This window comes from Peromyscus californicus, unplaced genomic scaffold, assembly GCF_007827085.1.
Source record: "Peromyscus californicus insignis strain IS unplaced genomic scaffold, ASM782708v3 Scaffold_19__1_contigs__length_69161282, whole genome shotgun sequence".
Lineage (NCBI taxonomy): Eukaryota > Metazoa > Chordata > Mammalia > Rodentia > Cricetidae > Peromyscus > Peromyscus californicus.
In genome coordinates this window covers 26275325-26295616 of record NW_026294491.1, presented here as the reverse complement: position 1 = coordinate 26295616, position 20292 = coordinate 26275325, and the positions used below count along the sequence as shown (strand labels likewise).

The 20292-nt window shown below is 52.6% G+C and overlaps 1 protein-coding gene across 3 annotated transcripts in view; it reads right to left on the bottom strand.

Annotated features, from left to right (window-relative positions):
- The window catches only part of Cdh23 (cadherin related 23), a 379482-nt gene that overhangs the window by 8077 nt on the left and 351113 nt on the right, over positions 1-20292 (bottom strand). For 2 of the 3 annotated variants that reach the window (XM_052744906.1, XM_052744904.1), the window contains 16 exons: positions 17999-18132; positions 17424-17633; positions 16061-16168; positions 14836-14938; positions 13473-13598; positions 12381-12584; positions 10931-11389; positions 7239-7355; positions 5456-5680; positions 4684-4853; positions 4294-4431; positions 3955-4074; positions 2855-3032; positions 2487-2698; positions 914-1105; positions 661-774 (listed from right to left, as the gene is read on the bottom strand). In XM_052744906.1, coding sequence (XP_052600866.1) covers positions 661-774; positions 914-1105; positions 2487-2698; positions 2855-3032; positions 3955-4074; positions 4294-4431; positions 4684-4853; positions 5456-5680; positions 7239-7355; positions 10931-11389; positions 12381-12584; positions 13473-13598; positions 14836-14938; positions 16061-16168; positions 17424-17633; positions 17999-18132 — 2810 coding nt within the window. The remainder of the gene's footprint in view (positions 1-660; positions 775-913; positions 1106-2486; positions 2699-2854; positions 3033-3954; positions 4075-4293; positions 4432-4683; positions 4854-5455; positions 5681-7238; positions 7356-10930; positions 11390-12380; positions 12585-13472; positions 13599-14835; positions 14939-16060; positions 16169-17423; positions 17634-17998; positions 18133-20292) is intronic. The other variant, XM_052744905.1, reaches the window with a different exon arrangement.

The window sequence follows — 20292 nt, the reverse complement described above, 5'->3', positions numbered from 1 at the left end:
CGGAGGATCTTTGGTACCTGCTTTGTGGGTCTGAGGACTTTGTTGCCTAGAGAGCAAGCAAAACTACTATAACCTTCATGAGGACAGGCTTAACCTCTGATTTATCCCCAGGGTCTAAGTGGATGTCCCAACAAGTGCATGCACACACTCTTACATGCATGCACACAGCCTCTATGGGACATCCCACCCATATATATGTATGCATATATGTGTGTATGTATGTGTGTGTATATGTGTGTGTGTGTGTGTGTGTGTGTGTGTGTGTGTGTGTGTGTGTGTGTATGAACACTCACTACAGAAGCCACCCTAGGACCCTTCAGTTATGTTGTCCAATTTTGTCTAAGTTTTGCCTCAAGACTCCAGAGTCAATTTTCATGCTGTGTGTATGCACACATATATGATAAACATGCCTATATGGGCACACAAATGCAAAGGTATTGGGCATTTTTGCCCCATCATTGAATGAGGCCTTGCAATAGTGCCCGACTTTGAATGCCCTAGCTGTTTGGGGGAAGCGCTGTTCCTGTAATCAGCGACTGTAGATGGAGGCTCACTGTGTGATAACCGGATGCGTATCGGGGCAGAGTATGTGCATGCGTGGGCTCACAGGTGGTGAGTCCCTGTGGGGGTGTCACTGGTGCAGGGGATGGGTGAGCTCACAGGAGGCCTCACAAAGAGGGGTTCGTTGTCATCGATGTCTTCCAGGGCCACCTGCAATGGCTGCATCGTCTCGTATGGTACTGGCTGGCCCAGGTCGCTGGCCACCAAGATGAGCTGGAGGTGAAGGAGCCCAGTCAGAGGGGAAAGATGGGGTTGGAGGTTGGCTTAGGGCCCTTAGGAAGCTCAGTGGAACAAATCCCCCAGAAGTAGTCCAGAAGCAATCCACATAGCCCCACCCCGTCCCTCCCCTTACACTGTACACTGCCTGCTTCTCGCGGTCCAGGCGCTGCGCGGTCTGGATGAGGCCACTAACTGGGTCGATGGTGAAGTATTCCCAGTCACGGTTGCCTGCTGTCTTTAGGAAGCTATACCGCACTGCCCCGTTGAGGCCTTCATCCTTGTCAGTGGCATAGACCTCATACACGTTGGAGCGTAGAGGGATCTCCTGTGAGGGTCATGGGAGGGGACACCTGGGCATGAAAAACCCAAGAGCCATGCCCCGACGAGCTCTTATATCCCTTGTTCCCTCAGCCAAGGCCCCCATTTCTTCAAGCCTCAAGTGCCTGCATTCCTTTAAGTTTCGTCTATGACACGGAAGAAACCCAACTGTAATCATATGCTGGCCCCGCCCTAAGGATGCCCCGCAAGAACGAGGTTGACGGTTAGAAAACTCTCAGCTCAGCCTGGCTTCGTTGTTTTCTCATTGTTCACAACGAGTAAAAGCTCCAAATGACAGAGTCATCTAATTAATAAAACGTGGGATGACAGATTACTTTATAAATGCTGGCTGTTCAGGAGACATGGATCTCCCCAAATACAAAGCCCTTGAAGGGAAAACTTAGCAAATGGAGCCTTTGGTGTGGAAAAGAATTAGATTATTATTAATTTATGTCTCATTTCCTCTCTCTCACACACACAAAAAAAGATTCCAAGCAGTTGACAGGAGTATATGAATTTAAATGAGACTGAGTTAAAAAATTAGAGTAAGGGAAGAACACCATTAGCATAAGATGGAAGCTGAGGGCGAAGTGTGTGCCCCAAGTCTGCAGGGTCATTTAAGGAGGTTAGGCCACTGTGAGCTGCCTAGTGGGCAAAGCAAAAGGGGCCACTATATCACTGCAGGTATGACACCAGGCCCAGGGGTTCCCAGGGTTTAGCCTTGGGATCGTTTTCTCCTACAGGACCTCCAAAAGCAGACAGAGTGACAAGATGGTCTCGGCATTGGTGTTCTGAGATGTGGGGTTTGCTTAAGTTTGTGGGGCAAAGGACAAGCCAGAGCTATCCCAACTATACCACCAGGGATCTCCGGGGTGCCTTCAGGTAGAAGGAAGAGCAGAAGACAGTACATTTCTCCTAAGTGGATGGCCAATTAGACCAAAGAACTTGAGCTGTGCATTTTGGCATCAACAGGGCCAGCAGACAGATGGAAGGACCTTGTGTTTATTTTGAACTATGTCTGGGGGAAGTGGTTGGTAGAAGACCAGATACTCCTCGGTAGAGTCTACGAGCAAGAGATGATGTGTGTGCTATTATTAGTCACATTCTAAGACGAAAACAAGACTTGAAGAAGCTTCTCACTTGAGGTCATTGCCTGAGTAGCCAAAGAATTGCACTTGAGCCTAGATCTTTTCTTAGTGCCACCTACAGGACTACCCAACCCTCAAGATCTTTTCTGTGTGGCACTGGGCAAGTCTGCTCTCCCTTGTCTAGCCTCGGTTTCCACTCTCACAATGGGGCCCTTCTACTCTGCCAGATGGTGAATGCAGGATGAGGCTGCATATGGGAACTGAGTGTCAAGTGAGCAGTGGCCCCGGGATCAGGAATACCTCTTTGATGTGCAGGATGGTACCATTGGGCGGGCGCACAAAGACAGGGCGGTTGTCATTGACATCGATGACCTCCACCAGAAGCATGGTGGTGCCCCAGAGCGGGGGCTCCCCACCATCCGTGGCCACTACAGTCAGGTTGAACCTCTCATAAGACTGCAGTGGCCGCTGCGTGGTCACCAGGCCCGAGTCCATGTCCACGAAGAAAGCCTCTGGCAGTGGGAAAGAGCAAGGGAATAGCTTGGCTGAGACAGGCCGAGACAGCCTTCCTGTCCCCTCTTCCTCCTCTTGGCCTAGGGCTGTAGACATGGCAGCCTGCCCCTCCCCACCCTCTAAGCCCTCCTGGGCAGCCAGGGAAGGCCATATACCCATTCCTGGGCCCTCGAGAGAATAGGTCAGCTGCCCATTGGAGCCTTCATCCTGGTCAGTGGCCAGCATGGTGATGACCGAGGTGCCTGCGGGTTCATTCTCGTACACACTTGTGCTGAACTGTGGTTTGGAGAACTGAGGCCGGCAGTCATTGACATCAAGTACTCGGATCACCACCTGGGGAGATCGCAAGACAGGAAAGGGGCTGCCTCAGGAAGCCCCATCACCCGAGGGTAAGGTGGAGTAGAGGAGGGACAGGCAGGGGACCAACCCAGGTGGAAGGTACTGTCATTTAATTAATAATTTATATTTTGAGACAATGTCTTTATGGGCTGTCCTGGAATTTGCTATGTAGACCAGGCTGGCCTTGAACTCACAGAGTTCCTCTTGCCTCTGCCTCTCAAGTGGTGGGATTAAAGGCATGCGCCACCACACCCATCTGTATTATTAATTTTTTGAGCCAGGGTCTTAGGCTGGGGGGGGCATATGACTCAGTTGATAGAGTGCCGATCTCTTTGTAGCTAACACACCTGAGGCTCTGGGCTCGGTCTCCAGCACGTCATACACCAGGCATGGCTGTGCATGCTATGATCCTAGCACTTGGGAGGTAGAGGCAGGAGGATCAGGAGTTCAAGGTCACCTTCAGCTACAAGAGTTTGAAGCTGCCCTAGGATACATAAGAACCTGGAATTGTAGCATCTCCAAGGCTGAGGCAGGGAAGGCCTCTTGTGTGAGGCCAACATAAGGTACATAGTGAGACTATCTCAAAAAAAAAAAAAACCAACTGAAAAAATACATGAAAAGGGAGCCACAAGTGAAAATGGCTACTTTACAGTTAGTTTTTGTTACTATACTGTTTCGTTGGGCACCTGAGGTGCTGGGCCATGAAGATACACAAGTGTCATCTGGGTCACATCTAGGTGTACTTGTTGGCTGTTCATGCAACATCTGGGAATGAGAGGTTTCTCCTAGCCAGCTAACCTCTCATCTCTTTCCTGGCACCTGAGGGGGCTGGTGACCCTGTTCCCACTTGGATCAGTCATTCTCTATGGACTTGGCTTGCTGCTCCCTGTCCTGGGCCCAGCCTGGTGCCCCTCACCTGCACCGAGTTCTCTCGACGGTTACTGGCCACATCCCCTGGGTTGTCTTTGGCCAAGGCGGTTAGGATGTAGTGGTCCTTCTTCTCCCGGTCCAGAGAGGATAGCACATAGATGTCACCCTAGTTGGAAGAAGAGGGTCGCCAATGTTTTCTGAGCATCTGCTATGGCCAGACGCTATCAGAGTCTGGAGGTGATGCTCTGCATAAAAAAAAACGCCAGTCTCCACGATGTCCCCCACTATTTCATTCTATCTGAGATGGATTATCTAGCCCAAGCTGCAGCCAACTACCCAACAAGGGTCTGGCAGAGAGTAAGTACTCCGATAACTGCCTACTTACAGTGTTGGGGTTGATGGCAAACTTGCCCTCTCCATCCCCCAGGCTGTATTCGATGAGGGCAAAGTTGCCCGAGTCGGCGTCGGTAGCAGTGACCCTTAGGATGACTGTGCCCACAGCCACATCCTCAAAAACGGCCTCCTATAGAAAGAGAGAGGGAGGAGGGGGAGAGGGGGATGGGAAAAAGGAGGGGGGCAGGGTCATCCCTGGAGCCTATACCCTGTTCAATAATTCCCTGGTGCAGTGGGGCCGCAGGGCAGCATGCTGCTCATGCACTCAGAATTCCAGGGGCTTGCGGGGGTGGGGGTGGAGGGCAAGTGGGAGTGGAAGGCACGCCAAAACCCCCAAGGAATAGGTACAGGTCCTGATCCTCATGTTGGTCTGGCCACCCACCTGGTAGGAGAGCTGGTCAAAAATAGGGTTGTTGTCATTAATGTCCACAATTTCTAGGTAGACAGGGATCTCAGCTGCGCGGGGTGGGGACCCATTGTCTGAGGCCCTCACGGTGAAGTTAAGCCAGTGAACCTCTTCATAGTCCACGGTCCGGTTGGCAATGACCTTCCCTGAGACACAGAGGCACCCACTGATGAGGTGTGGCCACTCTTCACCCTGCGCTGTCTAAATTTTGGGAAGGATCTGGGGCTCTGAGGGGAGGAGAGGCTCTTTGAGAGAACCGTGAAGAGGTAGCACTGCCCATAGGAGGACAGAGGTTGAGGAGAGACTGTCGTCAGTTGTCCTTCTCAATGAAGAGCTAAGAAAGCTCTGAGAATGAATATCAATGAATAAGAATGAGTATCAAAGCTAAGAATGAGTATCAATGACCCCAAGGCGTCCTGAGACACCTCCGTGTCTAAGACCCCACTTCTAAGGGGATGTGCTCAGTAGAGCTTGGGTGGTTGAAATGGTAGAGGGGCTCTCTAGGGTTATAACAGTCATCTGTGGGCTTCTGTCCAAGACAGGACTAGAAAATTCTATCCTCTGCTGGGTGCATCAGAAAATGACTGGCATGCTAACCATCTTGAATCTGGCCTAGGCCACCACAGGTCGGGGTGGGGATGGGGATGAGGCCCCAACTAGATATTGAGAAGTGAGCCACAGTCCCCTGGGGGCTAATAGGTATGGATATATATCCCCCAGTCTCCCTCTGGGAGGATCTACCACCTACCTGCAGAAGAATCTTCAAGTTGGACATAGCCTGGGGGTGTGAGGTCCAGCAGGGTGTAGGTAATCAGCCCATTGAGGCCCTTGTCAGGGTCAACCGCGGCCACAGCAATGAGTGTGGTACCCGGGGTGGCCCCCTCCAGGACCCGCTCTGTGTAGTAGGTGATCCCAAAGGGCTTGAACTGGGGTGTGTTGTCGTTGACATCCAGGATGTTGACCGTGAGCTTGGCTGGGGTGCAGGTGGGAGTGAATACCAGAGATAGATATATGTCCCACCCTGATGCCTACGGCCCCCCTCCAAGCTCTACTGGTCTTCCTTCTCCCTCAGAGCCTAGGGGTTCCAAGCTCAGAGGAGAGCAATGTCTCACAGTGTTTTATATGTATGAGATGTTCGTGCTTGTGCTTGTGTGTGTGTGTGTGTGTGTGTGTGTGTGTGTGTGTGTGTGTGTGTGCAGGTGCATATAAGTACATATGCATATGTATATGCATGTGTGTGGAGGTCAGAAGTCAATCTCAATTGCTCTTCTCAGGTCTATTACTTGCCTGGAACCCACCAAGTAGGCTAAATTGATTGGTCAGGAATGGTTCAGGGATCTTCCTGTCTCCACCTCCCCAGTCTGGTTACAGGCATGTGCTACTGTGCCTTTTTTTTTTTTTTTTCCAAGACAGGGTTTCCTGGTGTAGCCCAAGCTGTCCTAGAACTCACTCTATAAACCAGGCTGGCCTCAAACTCAGAGATCTGCCTGCCTCTGCCTTCTAAGTGCTGGGGTTAAAGGCGTGCACCACCACCGCCGCTGCCGGGCTAATGCCTGGAATTTTACGTGGGTTCTTAGGATCAAACTCAGGTCCTCATGCTTACAAGGCAAGAACTTCAACTGAGCTCTATCTCCCCTGCGCATCTGTCCCAACTCTCGGACTGGAATCCGTGACCTTGCCCTCTGAGCTGACCATCACTCTTCCATAAGAGGAGGGACTTGTATTCTACTGATGGGCTGGGCAGCTCCAATGCAGCCCTTGTTCTTTCCGGGGCCACAGGTTCCCAACAAACTTTGCGAGTTAAGATGAAGACGGTCTCAGACCATTCCTCTGATCCAGCCTTCTCTAGCCCCTCTGAATGGTCCCCTTCAGCAGAAGCAGCCTGGGCCTGTGACCTTAAAATCTCAGGCCTCGTAAGAGATAAACAAATACGCACTTCCCTCTGAAATACTTGGGCTTCTGAGCTGTGAAGATAAGCAGCCAGTGTCTGCCAGGCCCAAGCCACCCCAACAACTATCCTTATCTTCTGCAAGTAGCCACTTGAGATCACCCCATCCCTACTCTTTCCACTGCCCCCTCTGCCTAGCCCACCCAGTCCAGCCCATGATAGCTTCCCAGCACACGTCCCCCTTCTCTGTCACTGAGCCTGCCCCACTGGTCTGTGGCCTTGAACGCCCTTCTTTTGCTCTTTGCTTCCTGTCCCGACCCCATGGCTTCCTATCAGATCACTATCCAAGGGAGAGTTCCTGTCTCCTACTCTAGCCACACCCTGGATTCCAATATTACTCTGACACCCTCCTCTCCCAGCTTTACTGATTCTCTCCCTCCCTCAGAGTCTGAGGGTGCAGATCCCACACATTTAGGGCCACAGTCACCCTGAGTCTCAAGGTGGTTGTCATTATCCTAAGGTAGCCCTGGCAGCTGAGGCCTGGGATTCCTTCCTTATGGCCAGGCCTGGACTTGCTCTTAACCCATCCCAGCCCTGGAACGGCTCTGAGTGACCAATAAGAGACACCAACAGGGAATCTTACCATTTGGCACACTGACGGAACGCTCTGGGAGGTCGCTGGCATTGTCAATCACTGAGAGTGTGACCTCATAGGTAGCAACCAGCTCTCGGTTCAAGGGAGACTTCACCATCACGGACCCTGTAGGCCAGACCAAGTCAGATTCTGCTAGAGGGGAACCCCATGAAGTCTGGGCTTCTCAGAGCCCCTGCCCCACCACACCCCATCTTGATCGAGGGTACTAGCCCCTGATGGACCGTGAGACTTGCGGCTGGGATAGCCTATATATATAGCCATTCAAAGAAGCTGGGACCCATCTCTCTGCCCTTCAGCCGATGCTGGTGACCTTGGGCAGGCCGTTCAACCTCTGCTTTTCTTATTTACAAAAGGGGGAAATTGTAGCACCACCACAGAAGCCCCAAGGAGTTAGAAAAATAAAATGAGATTCTATCAATGAAGTACTTAGAACTTTGCCTGGCAGATACAAAGTGCTATGTAATCTTTGAAAATAAACACAGCAACATGATGTTTCTATTCCACATCAGTGTGAATCTACTCGGTACTGCTGAAGAATGTACTGAAAAATGGGTGAGGTGAGCCAGGCCAGGAGCACACATCTGCAATCCCAGCCAAGCAAGGATGAGGAAGGAGGCTGGTGAGTTTAAGGCCAGCCTGGGCTACAAAGCAAGACTTGGTCTCGAAAACTAAACCAAGCTGAGCATGGTGCTGTATGCCTGTAATCCCAGCTACTTAACAGAGTGAAATAGGCTGGAGAGATGGCTCCATGGTTAAGAGTACTGGCGGCTCTTCTAGAGGACCCGGGTTTTATTCCCAGCAACCACATGGTGGCTCACAACCATATGTAACTCCAGTTCCGGGGGATCCAACATCCTCTTCTGGTCTCCGTGGATATTGCATGCACATGGTGCACAGACATCCAAGCGGGCAAAACACCAGTGCATGACATAACATAAAAATTTAAATAACAAATTAAGAAATCGAGTCATTAGTTTTTAAAAAAGAGAAACAGGAGTCTAACTTAAGTGAGACCCTGTCTTGAAGTTAAAGAAAAAAAATTAAAATGGGGGCTAGGAATACATTTTAGTAACACCCATTACCAGAAGAAAAAAAAAAGGTAAATTTTATGCTCTATGTCACAATTTTACAAATGTTTATATTCCAAGGAAGATCTCCCGGCATCTAGAACCAGGACAACTACCCAGGGACAGGCTGGAGACCCTAGGCATGTCCCTTTGTCCCGAATAAGTAGAATGTGACAGGGTGCCAATTACAGGATAGAAATGTCAGTCTGTGTTGGTGACAACAGATTCCTTCTCTCCCCTGATAACTCCCAGAGTCCCTGGCTGCTCCATAAACCAGAGAGGATCTCTCTGGAAGTTCTGGTTTTGCTGGATAGACCTGTTGGTCAGTCTGCTGGGGCCTTTCTTCTCCCTGCCACTTGGGGTCTGGGTGGCTCCTCCTGGGATCCCCCTCATTGGCCCTAGACCAAGATCTCCTTCTCCCTCTTAGGTACCAGGGTCTTAGGTTATCCTTCCCCCTGGCAGACCCCCTGCTGGGTTGCTGTCCTCCACAGGTCCCCAGCCACGGGTGGACACTTACCCTGGGTGGCCGCCTCCTCCTCCTCCTCCTCTTCCTACTCTCGCTCCCCGTCCCCCCGGGCTGGGGAGCGAGGTTGGGGAGAGGGCAGCTGCGTTCAGTCTGCAAAGGCTGGGCACGGCCTGGGCCGGCCCCCCAGGGCAGGAAGGGTTGGGGTGTGAGGCATGGAGGAGGGCAATGGGGTGAAGCAGAGAGGAGATGAGGTGGGAAGTGACAGAACAGAGCTCAAACCTGCAGGCCTGTCAGCCGTGAGGGAGAAAGAGAGGGTTAACATTGGTTAGTTCAGGGTGCAGTGAGGAGGGACCGGGGCGGGTGTGGGTGGGGTGGTGGCTGTGGGTCTCAGAGCCGGGCCAGGGCAAGAGGGGCTAAGATGGGGAGAAGGGGGAGAGGGGAAGGAAGTGGGGTGAGGACCCAGCTCAGGAGCAGAGGGGGTTGGAGGATCTGGGAAGAAGAGGGTAGGAAAGCCGAGCAAGGGGACTGGGGGCCACGAGGAAGGTGGACAGAGAAGACACTGGAAAGAAAAAGAGAGAGAAGAATCAGTGGGAGGCAGCGGGGAACGAAAGAGAAAAGTTGGGGAGGCACGCTATCCAGGGGAGTAGGGGTGGGGTGGCTCTTCACGGTCCTGACAGACCAGCTGGGATCCCCCTTGACCTGGCCTAGGCTGGCACATAACGCTACCAACTGCTCCTAAGGATTCATGGGTTATTTTCTTTTTCCTTTTGGGTTGAAAATACAGGGGAGATTCATCCTACAGTGTCCCACTGTGTGCTATGACTGTGGGCATTCCTTTTGCCCCCACTACCCCCCCAGTTCCCTCAGGCCCCTCCTCTCGGGCAGAGTGTGCATGTGGCATGCATGTGGCATGCATGTAGTATGCGTGTGCTGAGACTGAGAGTGTAGCTCAGATGTAGAGTACTGGCCCAGCATGCAGGAGGCCCCAGGTTTGACCCCTTCTTTCTTTGACCCCAGGCGTTGCTTGGGAGGTAGAGGGAACGTTGCTTGGGAGGTAGAGGGAACGGGAAGAGGATCAAAGTTCTAGGTCATTTTCGCCCATATTACAAGTTTGAGGCCAGCCTGGGCTGCATGAGGCCTCATCTCAAAGACAAATAAAAGGATTCCTGGGCATCATTTTGTCCCTTACGGTTATGCAAATGTGGTATCTCTCTCACTCTACCTCTTACCCTTTTTAGCAAGCACTTAAAATGAAGACCCCCCCCCCCTTGTCCATTGCCGTGTGCCCGGCCGACAGCTAACGGCTGTCTGGTGTCCCATGGTGTGTACGCATTTTTTACCCTCTGTGCTGCGAGGTCCTGGACTCTGAATGCACTCTGGGTTAGACTGCTGTCTGATGGGGACCCTGGTCTGGACTCCACAGCAGCGCCCGAATCCCAGTGTCCCCACACTATCATCATGACAACATACACTGATGTCTACGAGTTATCTACGGGGCACCCATGTGGCCTCGCGCTATACATTTCTCTCAGTAGGAATGATGTTTAGCATTTTGTCATTACCATGTTCATTTTTATGACACTCCCTGTAAGACTCATGCCCCTCCCTGACTCCCCAGAGGACCAAAACCACTCAACTATCGGACAAACAGTAGACTGTCAAAACTATAGTAAGCAGGATAAACCCACAAAAGATAAAAATCATGATTCTGTTTCTAGGGTAATGGAAGATCATAAGGGTACAGACATAGTTTCTAGAAAATTTAAATGCACCAACCCAAGGTGTTTGGCCAAAACTCCTTATTAAGGAAATATGGGTCAGTACTGTCTTCCATTCGAATTGCAAGTGTTAAACCTCTGTAATACCGAATGCCAGCATGAAGGTGGGGGGATGGGCGCTGCCGTAACGCTGGAGGGTGAAGGACCCAGAAAGGGCTGAGCAGCCTGTCAAGGGAGGTGGACGGCAGAAGGCAAGAGGGAAGCAGCAGAGGAGCAGGAAAGGAAGAAGGGTCAGGAAAAGACAAGAGCACAAAGGGGATGGCCGAGATAGAGAAAGGAAGGGGAGGGACCGGGGTGGGGGGTGGGGGGGCACGGATTCTGGGTCCGGGTCAGGAGAGGGCGTTACAGAGCTAGCGGCCACCCTCGTACCTGTATTGATATTCACAGCGAAGGCATCTTCCTGGTCAGGCACCAGGCGGTCCGTGTCATCCTTGGCCACGATGCTGATGATGTGGTACTCCAGTTTGGGGTTGAGGTCAAGGTCGACAGCAGTGACGTTGGCAATGACAGTGCCTGGCTCTGCGGACTCCAGCACGCTCACTGTCTGGATGGGGTTGAGGAATTCAGGGCGGGAGTCATTGATGTCATCGATCAGGATGGTGACGACAGCCGTGCCTGACAAGGGAACAGTGCCCCGGTCGGCGGCCACCACTGTCAACCTGTAGGACTCCTGTTCCTCTCTGTCAATGGTGGCGTTGCCAACTCGGATAACTCCAGTGACGGCATGGATGAGGAAGCGGTCCTGAGCCCCGGCTTCTATGCGGTACACCAGCTCCCCATTGAGGCCACTGTCCTCATCTGTGGCTGTGACTTGAAGGACTGAGAAGCCTGTGGGAAGAAGTTGGGGCGCAGGTGAGCATTTGGGCCTCCTCTAGAAAGACCAGGACCTTTTGTTCATTGTGTGTGGTGTATGTGTACATGTGTTTAGGTGTACATGTGTGTATAGGTATACATGCCCATGCACACATGGGAGGATGCCAGGCATCTTCTTCCATCAATTTCTGACTTGTTTCTTTGAGACAGGGTCTCTCACTGAACCTGGAACTAGACTGGTACCTGGTAAGCCCCAGTGATTCTGTCTCCATCCCCCACAGGTTTGTACCCACAGCCATACCCAGTGTTGTTTGTGGGTGTGGGATTTGAACTCAGATCTTCTTGTTTGCTCAGCAGGCACTCTTATCTCTGGAGTCATCTCTCCACAGCCCAGAGCCCTTTTTTGATGGTGCAAAAGAAGCCTCTCCTCACCACAGTCTTGCCAGCACATACCACAATGGTGACCTTACGTTTCAGAACGTTCATATTATTCCAGGCAACGTTCAGAACCAAACTTACCCCCTACTTCCATTGAACTGGATTATGATGAGAATGATTCTGAATATATGCTGATTTAAAACACAGTCAGGTTTAGATGGGCATCACCTTATAATCTCATCACCATATAATCCCACTGGTTGGTAATCCTAGCACTTGAGAGACTGAGGCACAAGGACTACTGTGAGCTCAAGACCAGCCTAGGCTATATAGTGAGTTTGAGGCCAGCCTGGGCTACATTTCAGGCTATCCTGGGCTACGATATTGAGAACCCATCTCAAAATAACAACAGTGATAAGAAGTAGATGTAGGAACATGGATGGAACACATTTGATCATCACAGCGTACCAAGGTTCTGAGAAGGAGCACCCAGTCTCCCGACTCTCTCCCATTGCAGTACTCTCTTCCCTGAAGAGAATTCTGTGTTCACCTGAGCCTCCAGCCTCCACCCGCTACTATTCAGCTCCTGGCAGTGCATCAGTAGAGCCCGGGGCCTGACCATTGTTACCTGGTGGGCAGTTCTCCAGTAGGTGGACAGTGTAAGCAGCAGGACTGAAGGTGGGCCAGTTATCATTGTCATCCAGGATAGTGACGAGCAGGTGGGCTGTGCCGTTGAGTAGTCCAACATCCTCAGCCAGCAGCAGCAGCTCCAGGAGCGGGGGTGAGAAGGCCTCCCGGTCAATGATGACCCCGGACCTCACAGTCACCACGCCTGGCACCCGGTACCACCAGCCAGGGTAAGGGACACGGTGGGTAAATAGGAGAAGAGCCACCACAGCAGGGACAGAGAGGAAAGACACAGTGACTTCATTTCCTGAAGGTTCAGTTCAGTTTACCCACTTCCAGGGAGCACCCATGTCTGCCACGGTTGTCCCTCCTTGGTGGCCTCTGCAGTTCTCAGGGGTCCTGTCTGCCGAGAGTGACCAGGGCAGAGGACTGACCTGCTCCATGGAGGCATGCTTCCTGAATGTCCCTGTCACTAGACTGGCCTCCTGTCCCGACAAAATTGTCCTGGGGAGCTGCTGGTCTGGGGTGAGGATAGGAACAGTACTTTGGCTATTTCTGGCTGGTCAGGGGGTGTTTCTGGCCAGGACACAGGACGAGCAGAGAGAGGGTGAGGGTCGTTTGCTGGGGCCAAGAGTCTATGCAGCAAGAGGTCTCTAAAGTTGCCTCTATGCTTCTTCGTGGGTCTTCCCATTGAGACTCTGGAGGCCTAATCCAGTTGCAATGTGGGCTGTGGGCTATGAGGAATAGGGTTCATAAGAACCTGGGCCCATTCTAAGGGGGAGTCCTAGAGCAGTGGTTCTCAACCTTCCTAATAATGCTGCGACCCTTTCATACAGTTCCTCCTGTTGTGGCGACCCCCCCAACCATAACATTATTTTTGTTGCTACTTTGTAACTCTAATTTTGCTACTGTTATGAACCGTAATGCAAGTATCAGTGTTTTCTGATGGTCTTAGGTGACCCCCGTGAAAGGGTCATTTGACCCCCCCCAACCAAAGGGGTCTCGACCCACAGGTTGAAAACCAATGCCCTAGACTCAAGAACGGGCCAGTCCCACCCCAGAGCTGACTGGTAAGCCACCGCGGAGTGCTCACCCGTGCCGTTGTTGATATCAAAGAGGTCACTGTGGGCACCCAGCAGCTGGTAAGTGACAATGGCGTATACATCCTCATCAGCATCCAGGGCCAGGATAGGCCCATTGAGCACCGTGAGGGGTGTCCCTAAGCCAGAGGAGAGGAGTCACCCCAGGCCAGCCTGGCCCCCGCCCTCCCCCCTCCCTGTCCACATCCCCCCATGACCATGGCTGACAATGGATGAGAGAGGGGAGGAGGGGAGGTGGGCAGGGAGCGGGTAAGGGAGGCCCTGGGGCGGGCCTGTGGCAGCCTTGGCAGACTAAACGCAGGTGCCTGGGAGCGGCCTCAAAGCTCTGCTGGGGAGAAAACACAAGAGTGGTGAGCAAGCCCCTCCGGCCTGCCTGGAGCCATGCCTGCTTCCCAGCAGCCTTTGAGGCTGGCCACTCCACTGGAGGATCTAGGGGGCTCCCTGGTATCCCCTCCACGTGTGGGTCTGGTCTGTCCATACGCATGTAGACATTGCTCTATGATAAGGTCTGACTGTACATGGCTATATGCACACACATAGTGTGTGGGCCTCTGGGTTAACATGGTAGTGTTTACATGCACACGGAGCACATCATAGCTTAGGATGCCCCTGGCTGTGCCCTTGTCTGTCTCTGTGGGTAGGCACACTTGCCATGAGTGTATCACAGGGCCACCCACATGCCTACATGTGTCTGTGGCCACATGTTACTCCGCACGTATGCCTTGATGTGGCGGCACACTGGTGAATGCATGAATGTGCATACCAGCAGATTTAAAAGTCATGTCCACACAGAGGTGACATCCACTCAGCGACAGTACTATCTCACTTATCTCTTTCTGATTCAAAATCAAGGCCTGGGGACTCAGGGTGGGGGGGTAGAGCAGGGTAAGAGAACCTCCTGGAGGCATCAGAGGGAGACAAGAGACAAGGCTAACTAGTGCTGTGTAGGAGGTAAGGGCTATGCTGACTAGCCAGGATCTTTGAGCCTCACTTCTGATGGCGAATCCTAGGGTTTCTACCCTACAGGGCTCGGGAACAGGAAAGGTGGGTTCCTCTGTCCTGGGCATTCTTTTCACCTTGGATGCCTCTCTATGAGGGACAGTGAGGCTGCTTTCACATCCCCCCAGGGTGATCAATATCAATGACCACTCTTATCTCTCTCAAACAGACCTGTGGTCTCCTTAGCAGCCCTAGTCCCCAAGCCTTGGAGCTGCACCCTCCCCTCTGGTACCCTTCTGCACCCTCTGGGTTCTATGTCCAGCTCTGACACCAGGCACACAGCACATCCTCAGCATCCACGGCCCCAGTGGTTGTCTGCTTGCATAGTAAGAACCCCTGGGTAGTCCCAGTACTTACCAGCAGGAGAATTCTCCATCACCTCTGCCTGGTATGTGCCCTCAGTGAAGAGGGGGTGATTGTCATTCTCGTCGGCCAGAGTGACCAGCAGTAAGTCAAAATCCTGTGATGGGCAGAACAGGGAGAGGGTTGAGTGCTGCGCTGTAGAAGGGGACCATGCTGAGAGACGGGAGATGGAAACAGCCTAAAGCAGGGATCTAGAGTTCATGTGTCTTCTTTGCTGGCTGCTCACTGGCTGCTCACTGGGTGATCTGCGCCAACAGGGAACCCTGTTCAGCAACAACCTATAGATCAGTCTCCTCATTGAGCACAAATGCAAAAATTCAACAAAACACTTGCAAGCCTAAATAAAACAACAACAAAATTGATCAACACGATCAAATTGGTTTCATTCCACAGATGGCGGGATGGTTCAACATACATTAATCAACAAACACAATTCATCTCATTAAGGAACTCAGAGTCAGAAATCACAGGATCATCTCAACAGACATGAATGTGACAAAATTATATCCCTTCATGATAAAATCAAGTATCTCATCAAGGATGAGAGGCGTTCACAAGGGACTGGTGCCAGAGGTGGGAATGTTATTTTCTTAGTGGTGTAGCCATTGGTAAGTTGTTTGTGCTCCAGTACATAATTGAGATGGGGAAACTGAGGAATTGAGGAAGGAGTGTTCCAACAGGACCACTTAGCTGGTCAGGAGCAGAGCTGAGGAAACAGTTGAAGGACTTGACCCCAACACCGGGGTAGTAAGAATCGGCCAACTCCAACCTGAAAGGGACTGCCAGGCAACACCCACTGACTTTCAAATAAAGAGCCTGTGCCTTTGACATCTGAAGGACCATGTAGCCCCACCCCCTCCTTTTAGAACCTCCAAGTGCAGGTCTGCGTCTGGTGTGCGCGCACACACACCTGTGGTTTGGGGAAGAAGTATTATCATCTGGGAGTCACTGAGTGTTGGCCCTGGGCCAGGCTCTGGACCGAGGACTTAGGGATACAGCATTGTGGACAGGAGAACTGAGATCCAAAGTCAGCATTTGCTAAGGCAGATGTGTGCTTTTTAAGCCTCTGGCAGGCTGCCAACCCCTCTCCAAAGGCGATGTGAATATTCTTTCTCACTCTTACAACTCTCTCTCACACACTCTGCCCCTCCCCTTCCCCTCTCCCTTTCCCACAACTTTCTCTTCCCCCGCATCCACCCTCAGTCTCTTGCAGCCTCACCTTCCTGGCTATGCGTGGGTTCTCCGGGTTGTCCTTCACAGACACTGTCAGTCTGTATTCTGGGATGCGCTCTCGGTCCAGGGGCCGGTTGACAGTGACGATCCCTGTCTGGGATGTGCCTGGCAGGTTAGATGAGCAGGCACCTTCCTCCCCCCGCCCCCCAGGTGCCCATGCTCTGCCCACAGTTCCTAGGTGACTGGGAGTACCTTCCCCAAAGTGCCTAGGAGATAAGGGCCAGAGGAGGGCACCAGGATCTTTCTAGGGTGAGGGTAAGTCAGTGATACCGAGTTCTCGATATCTCAAAAGAGGGGGCCTTGGAGGACCCTGAGTTTCAAGAGTCTAAACGCACTCCAAGAGGCCAGGACAGAAATTCAGGTGCACCTCAGTATGGCTCAAGCCATTTAACCATTTAGGGTTCACATGTGCCCAGGAGAAGCCTTGGTACGTGCGGGGGTGGGGGGTGAGGTTGTGGGGTTGTTGGGGGGTGGTTGATGGACACCAGAAAACAGCTGTTCAACAAAGCCAAAGGGGCTATTGACTTGGACCGGGTTCTAGCACCGTGCACCACAACCACGTCAACAGCACTGGACCAGGGCAACTGTGTGGTGGTTGACACAGGAGACCCTCCCTGGTGCCAATGGATGCAGCTGTAACCAATGACAGGCTGATTGACGATGCTGTGGCCAATTCAGTTGTTTCTAACACCTTCCTTCTGCTGTTGAATGCTGATGGGCTCCTCTGCTGGGTGGAGTTGACTATTTTTGAGCAGATTTTTTTTTTATTACACTTTGTTGCCTTAGTTTTTTAAGTAAGGTCTCTTATAGCACAGACTGATTTCAAACTCACTGTGGAGCCAGGATGACCCTGAACTCCTAATCTTGCTGATACTCTTCAGGTGCTAGAATTACAGATGCTACACTGCACCCCATTTATGCTTGCCTTTTTTATTTTATTTATTTATTTTTTTTTTTTGGTTTCTCGAGACAGGGTTTCTCTGTGTAGCTTTGCGCCTTTCCTGGAACTCTCTCTGTAGCCCAGGCTGGCCTCGAACTCACAGAGATCTGCCTGCCTCTGCCTCCCAAGTGCTGTGTGCTTGCGTTTTGATTCAGGGATTTTATGAATTCCAGACTAACCTTGACCTCACAGCAATCCTCCTGCTCAGCCTGGCAAAGGCTGGCAAGGATTTGGGTGTGTGCTACCGCTCATGGATTCCCTATTTACTTTAGATCAGCTGTTGTTCCAGCTCTGGGGTCCAGTTTCTTCCCTGCCACAAAGAAGTCACCGCCCCAGTCTGGAACCGGGACTCCCCAGTGAGCCTCCCGTGGGAAGAACTTGGGGGCCCCCCGGGCCGGTCCGACCCTACCGTGGCATTGATGAAGAAGGCCCGCTCTCGGTTGCCCGCGGTGATGTTGAAGGTGAGGAGTGCGTTGCAGCCGCTGTCGGCGTCGCTGGCCAGGACATGGGCGACGAAGCTCGAGACGGGGCTGTTCTCACTGATGGTGACATTCATGGGGAGGTTCAACAGCACCGGGTCATTGTCGTTGATGTCCAGCACTCGGATGCCCACCAGCATCTGGGGGAAGGGAGAGTCAGGGGTGGGTGTGGCCAAAGAGGAGGAGGGGACAGAGACTAAGGTAGCAAAGACATTGAGTGAGGAAGGTTATGGAGACAGGGGCAGCTGAAGGCAGAAAACCAGTCAAGTAGAGGAGGAGGGGAGTCACGGAGGCAGAGGGGAGGGGGTGGACACCCTGACAGGTCTGCATCAGAGCCAGGGGTCTAGCAGGAAACACAGTCTCTTGAAAGAGGATTATGAGGGGAGAAACCCGGAGAGCCAAGGTCCCCAAGGCTAAGGCACCTCTGGTTTCTCTGGGCCAAGGGTGACAGTCTGCAGGCACTCAGGGGACAACAAGGGACGCCACAGAGCTGGGCCAGACTCACTGTGGAGCTGAGAGGCGGTACCCCCCTGTCTCGGGCACAGATGGTCAGGTTGTAGAAGGCAATGGTCTCCCGGTCCAGCTCTACATCCTTTCGGACCCTCAGCACACCCTCCACAGGAGAAATCACGAACTCCCCTGGGAACCACCAGAACAGGCCTGCGTTAGCTGGTCCCGACCGAGAGCCCCCTTCCTCATGAAGACCAGGGGCAGCTGAGGCGTGTGCCCTCCTGAGGCCCTTTGTGGGCATAATGAGCGAGTGGCCCTGATACCCACATGTGTATGTAATTCCTGACCAATCAGCTTCCCCTCCTGGGCCTCGAGCTGGCCAGAGGCTGAGCCAGGTGTGACAGCTGTGTTGAAAAGTAGGGGTGGGGTTTCTTTGTTTTTTGTCTGTTTTGAGGCAGAGTTTCACGTAGCCCAGGCTGACCCTGAACTCCTGACCCTATCTATGCCTCCGCGTCCCAAGTGTTGGGATTCTGGGAATGTGCCACCACCTCTGACTTACGGGGCCCCCTTCCCACACAACACACTCTTCCTGTCTGCTTGTGGTCAGAAACCGGCAAAGGTATTAAGAACTCCGGAAAGTGTGTCCTAGACAGGTAAAAAAAAGGCACAAGATGGGCTCCAGGGTGACTGGAGGCTGAGGCCACCCCTGGGCCGTGTCACAGCAGAACATCATGCCACTGTCCAGGCTGGCCGCCACCACCAGGACCAAAGCAGAGCACGGTGACCTGTCCTTCGCTTTATGCAAATAACATCATCAGCGTTGCAGAGCGGGCTGTTTGCCTCTCCCTGGAAATTTCTGTTTCCTTTTGCTATGTGTTGTTGTTATGTGATGACACTTCCTCCCTTGGGGTAGGGACATGGCTGAGAAGTTGGAGCATTTGCCGTGCAAGCACGGGGACCAGAGTTTGGACCCCCAGAAACCCCTCCTGGAAAGGCCAGGCGGTCGTGTTGCCCACCTGTAATTCCAGCCTCGGAAGGCAGAGAGACAGGAGGTCCCCCAGCACAAGCTGGCCAGCATATCGGCAAGTTCTGGGTTCGATTGAGAGAGCCTGCCTCAGTGAATAAGGTGGAAGACTGCTGGAGGCTGGCTGATTCCTGACATGAACTTCAGGCCTCTGTGTGCATGTGTGCATGTGCACATGTACACACACACACACACACACACACACACACACACACACACACACACGATAGAGAGGGAAAACCCCTCCCAATTCCTTTGTCTCATCTCTGAATTCTTTGTCTGGTGGAGATAAGAACCTGGAATCACTGGGCCGATACCTCAGCCTGCTGCCTCTAGTCTCCCCAGCCTCCACTGCTGGCAAAAACTACTGCCCAGGTAGGAAGTCTTGTGAGAAAAGAATGTGTTAGGGCCCCTTTGCCATAAAGGAGGGCTGCTGCTGTGAGCTCCAGGGAGCAGGTTAGTAGGATGAGGGGCCCTGTCTAGCCCCTGTCTGGAGCCCCCAAATGGAACACAGTGTGAGATCTTCCAGGCCTATGGTAATGTCATTTTTAACCCTGAGGTTCATAGCTAGACCCAACTGAGGGGCAAGGTGCTAATGTCTAAAGCAATAACCCCAGAGCCGCAGATCCTGGTCTTTCCGGTGGCTCCTGTCCTTTGGAGAAGGAAGCTAGGAGGCAGAGAACAGCGTCCTGGATGCTTCCTGCATGGTATCGGCAGAACTGAGGTCTGAGTCCACTGGGACTCAGGCTTTCTAGGTAACACCCCTCAGGACTGATGGGGTAGAAGTCTGGGGGAGAGAGAGAGAGAGAGAGAGAAAGAGAGAGAGAGAGAGAGAGAGGTGGGGGGGGGGGAAGGGAGAGGAGGAGGAGGAGGAGGAGGAGGAGGAGGAGGAGGAGGAGGAGGAGGAGGAGGAGGAAGCGGGAACCTCGGTGGAAACGGAGAAGGGGCTGGGGCTCTGGCTATCGGAAAGAAACGGGTCACTTCACCTCTGCACATTCTTCCAGGAACTGAGCTGGGGAGAAAGTCATTCCCCTACCTTTTCCCTTTCCCTTGAGATAGGGTCTCACGCTCCAGCCCAGGTTGGCCTGGAATCGGTGGCAATCCCCCTGCCTCAGCCTCCGAAGTGCTGGAATACAGGTATGAACCACCACTCAACTGTTTCTCTTCCTCTTGGCACTTGGGGCTCAGGCCCACAGTGGGGCACACACAGCTCTGCAAAGATGGAGGCCTAAGCATCTCCGTGGCTTTGTGGCCCGCCCGTCTCTCACAACCTAGGTCACGAACACCAGTCCTGGGCTGCTGCCTGCCACCAGTCCCAGGCTTCT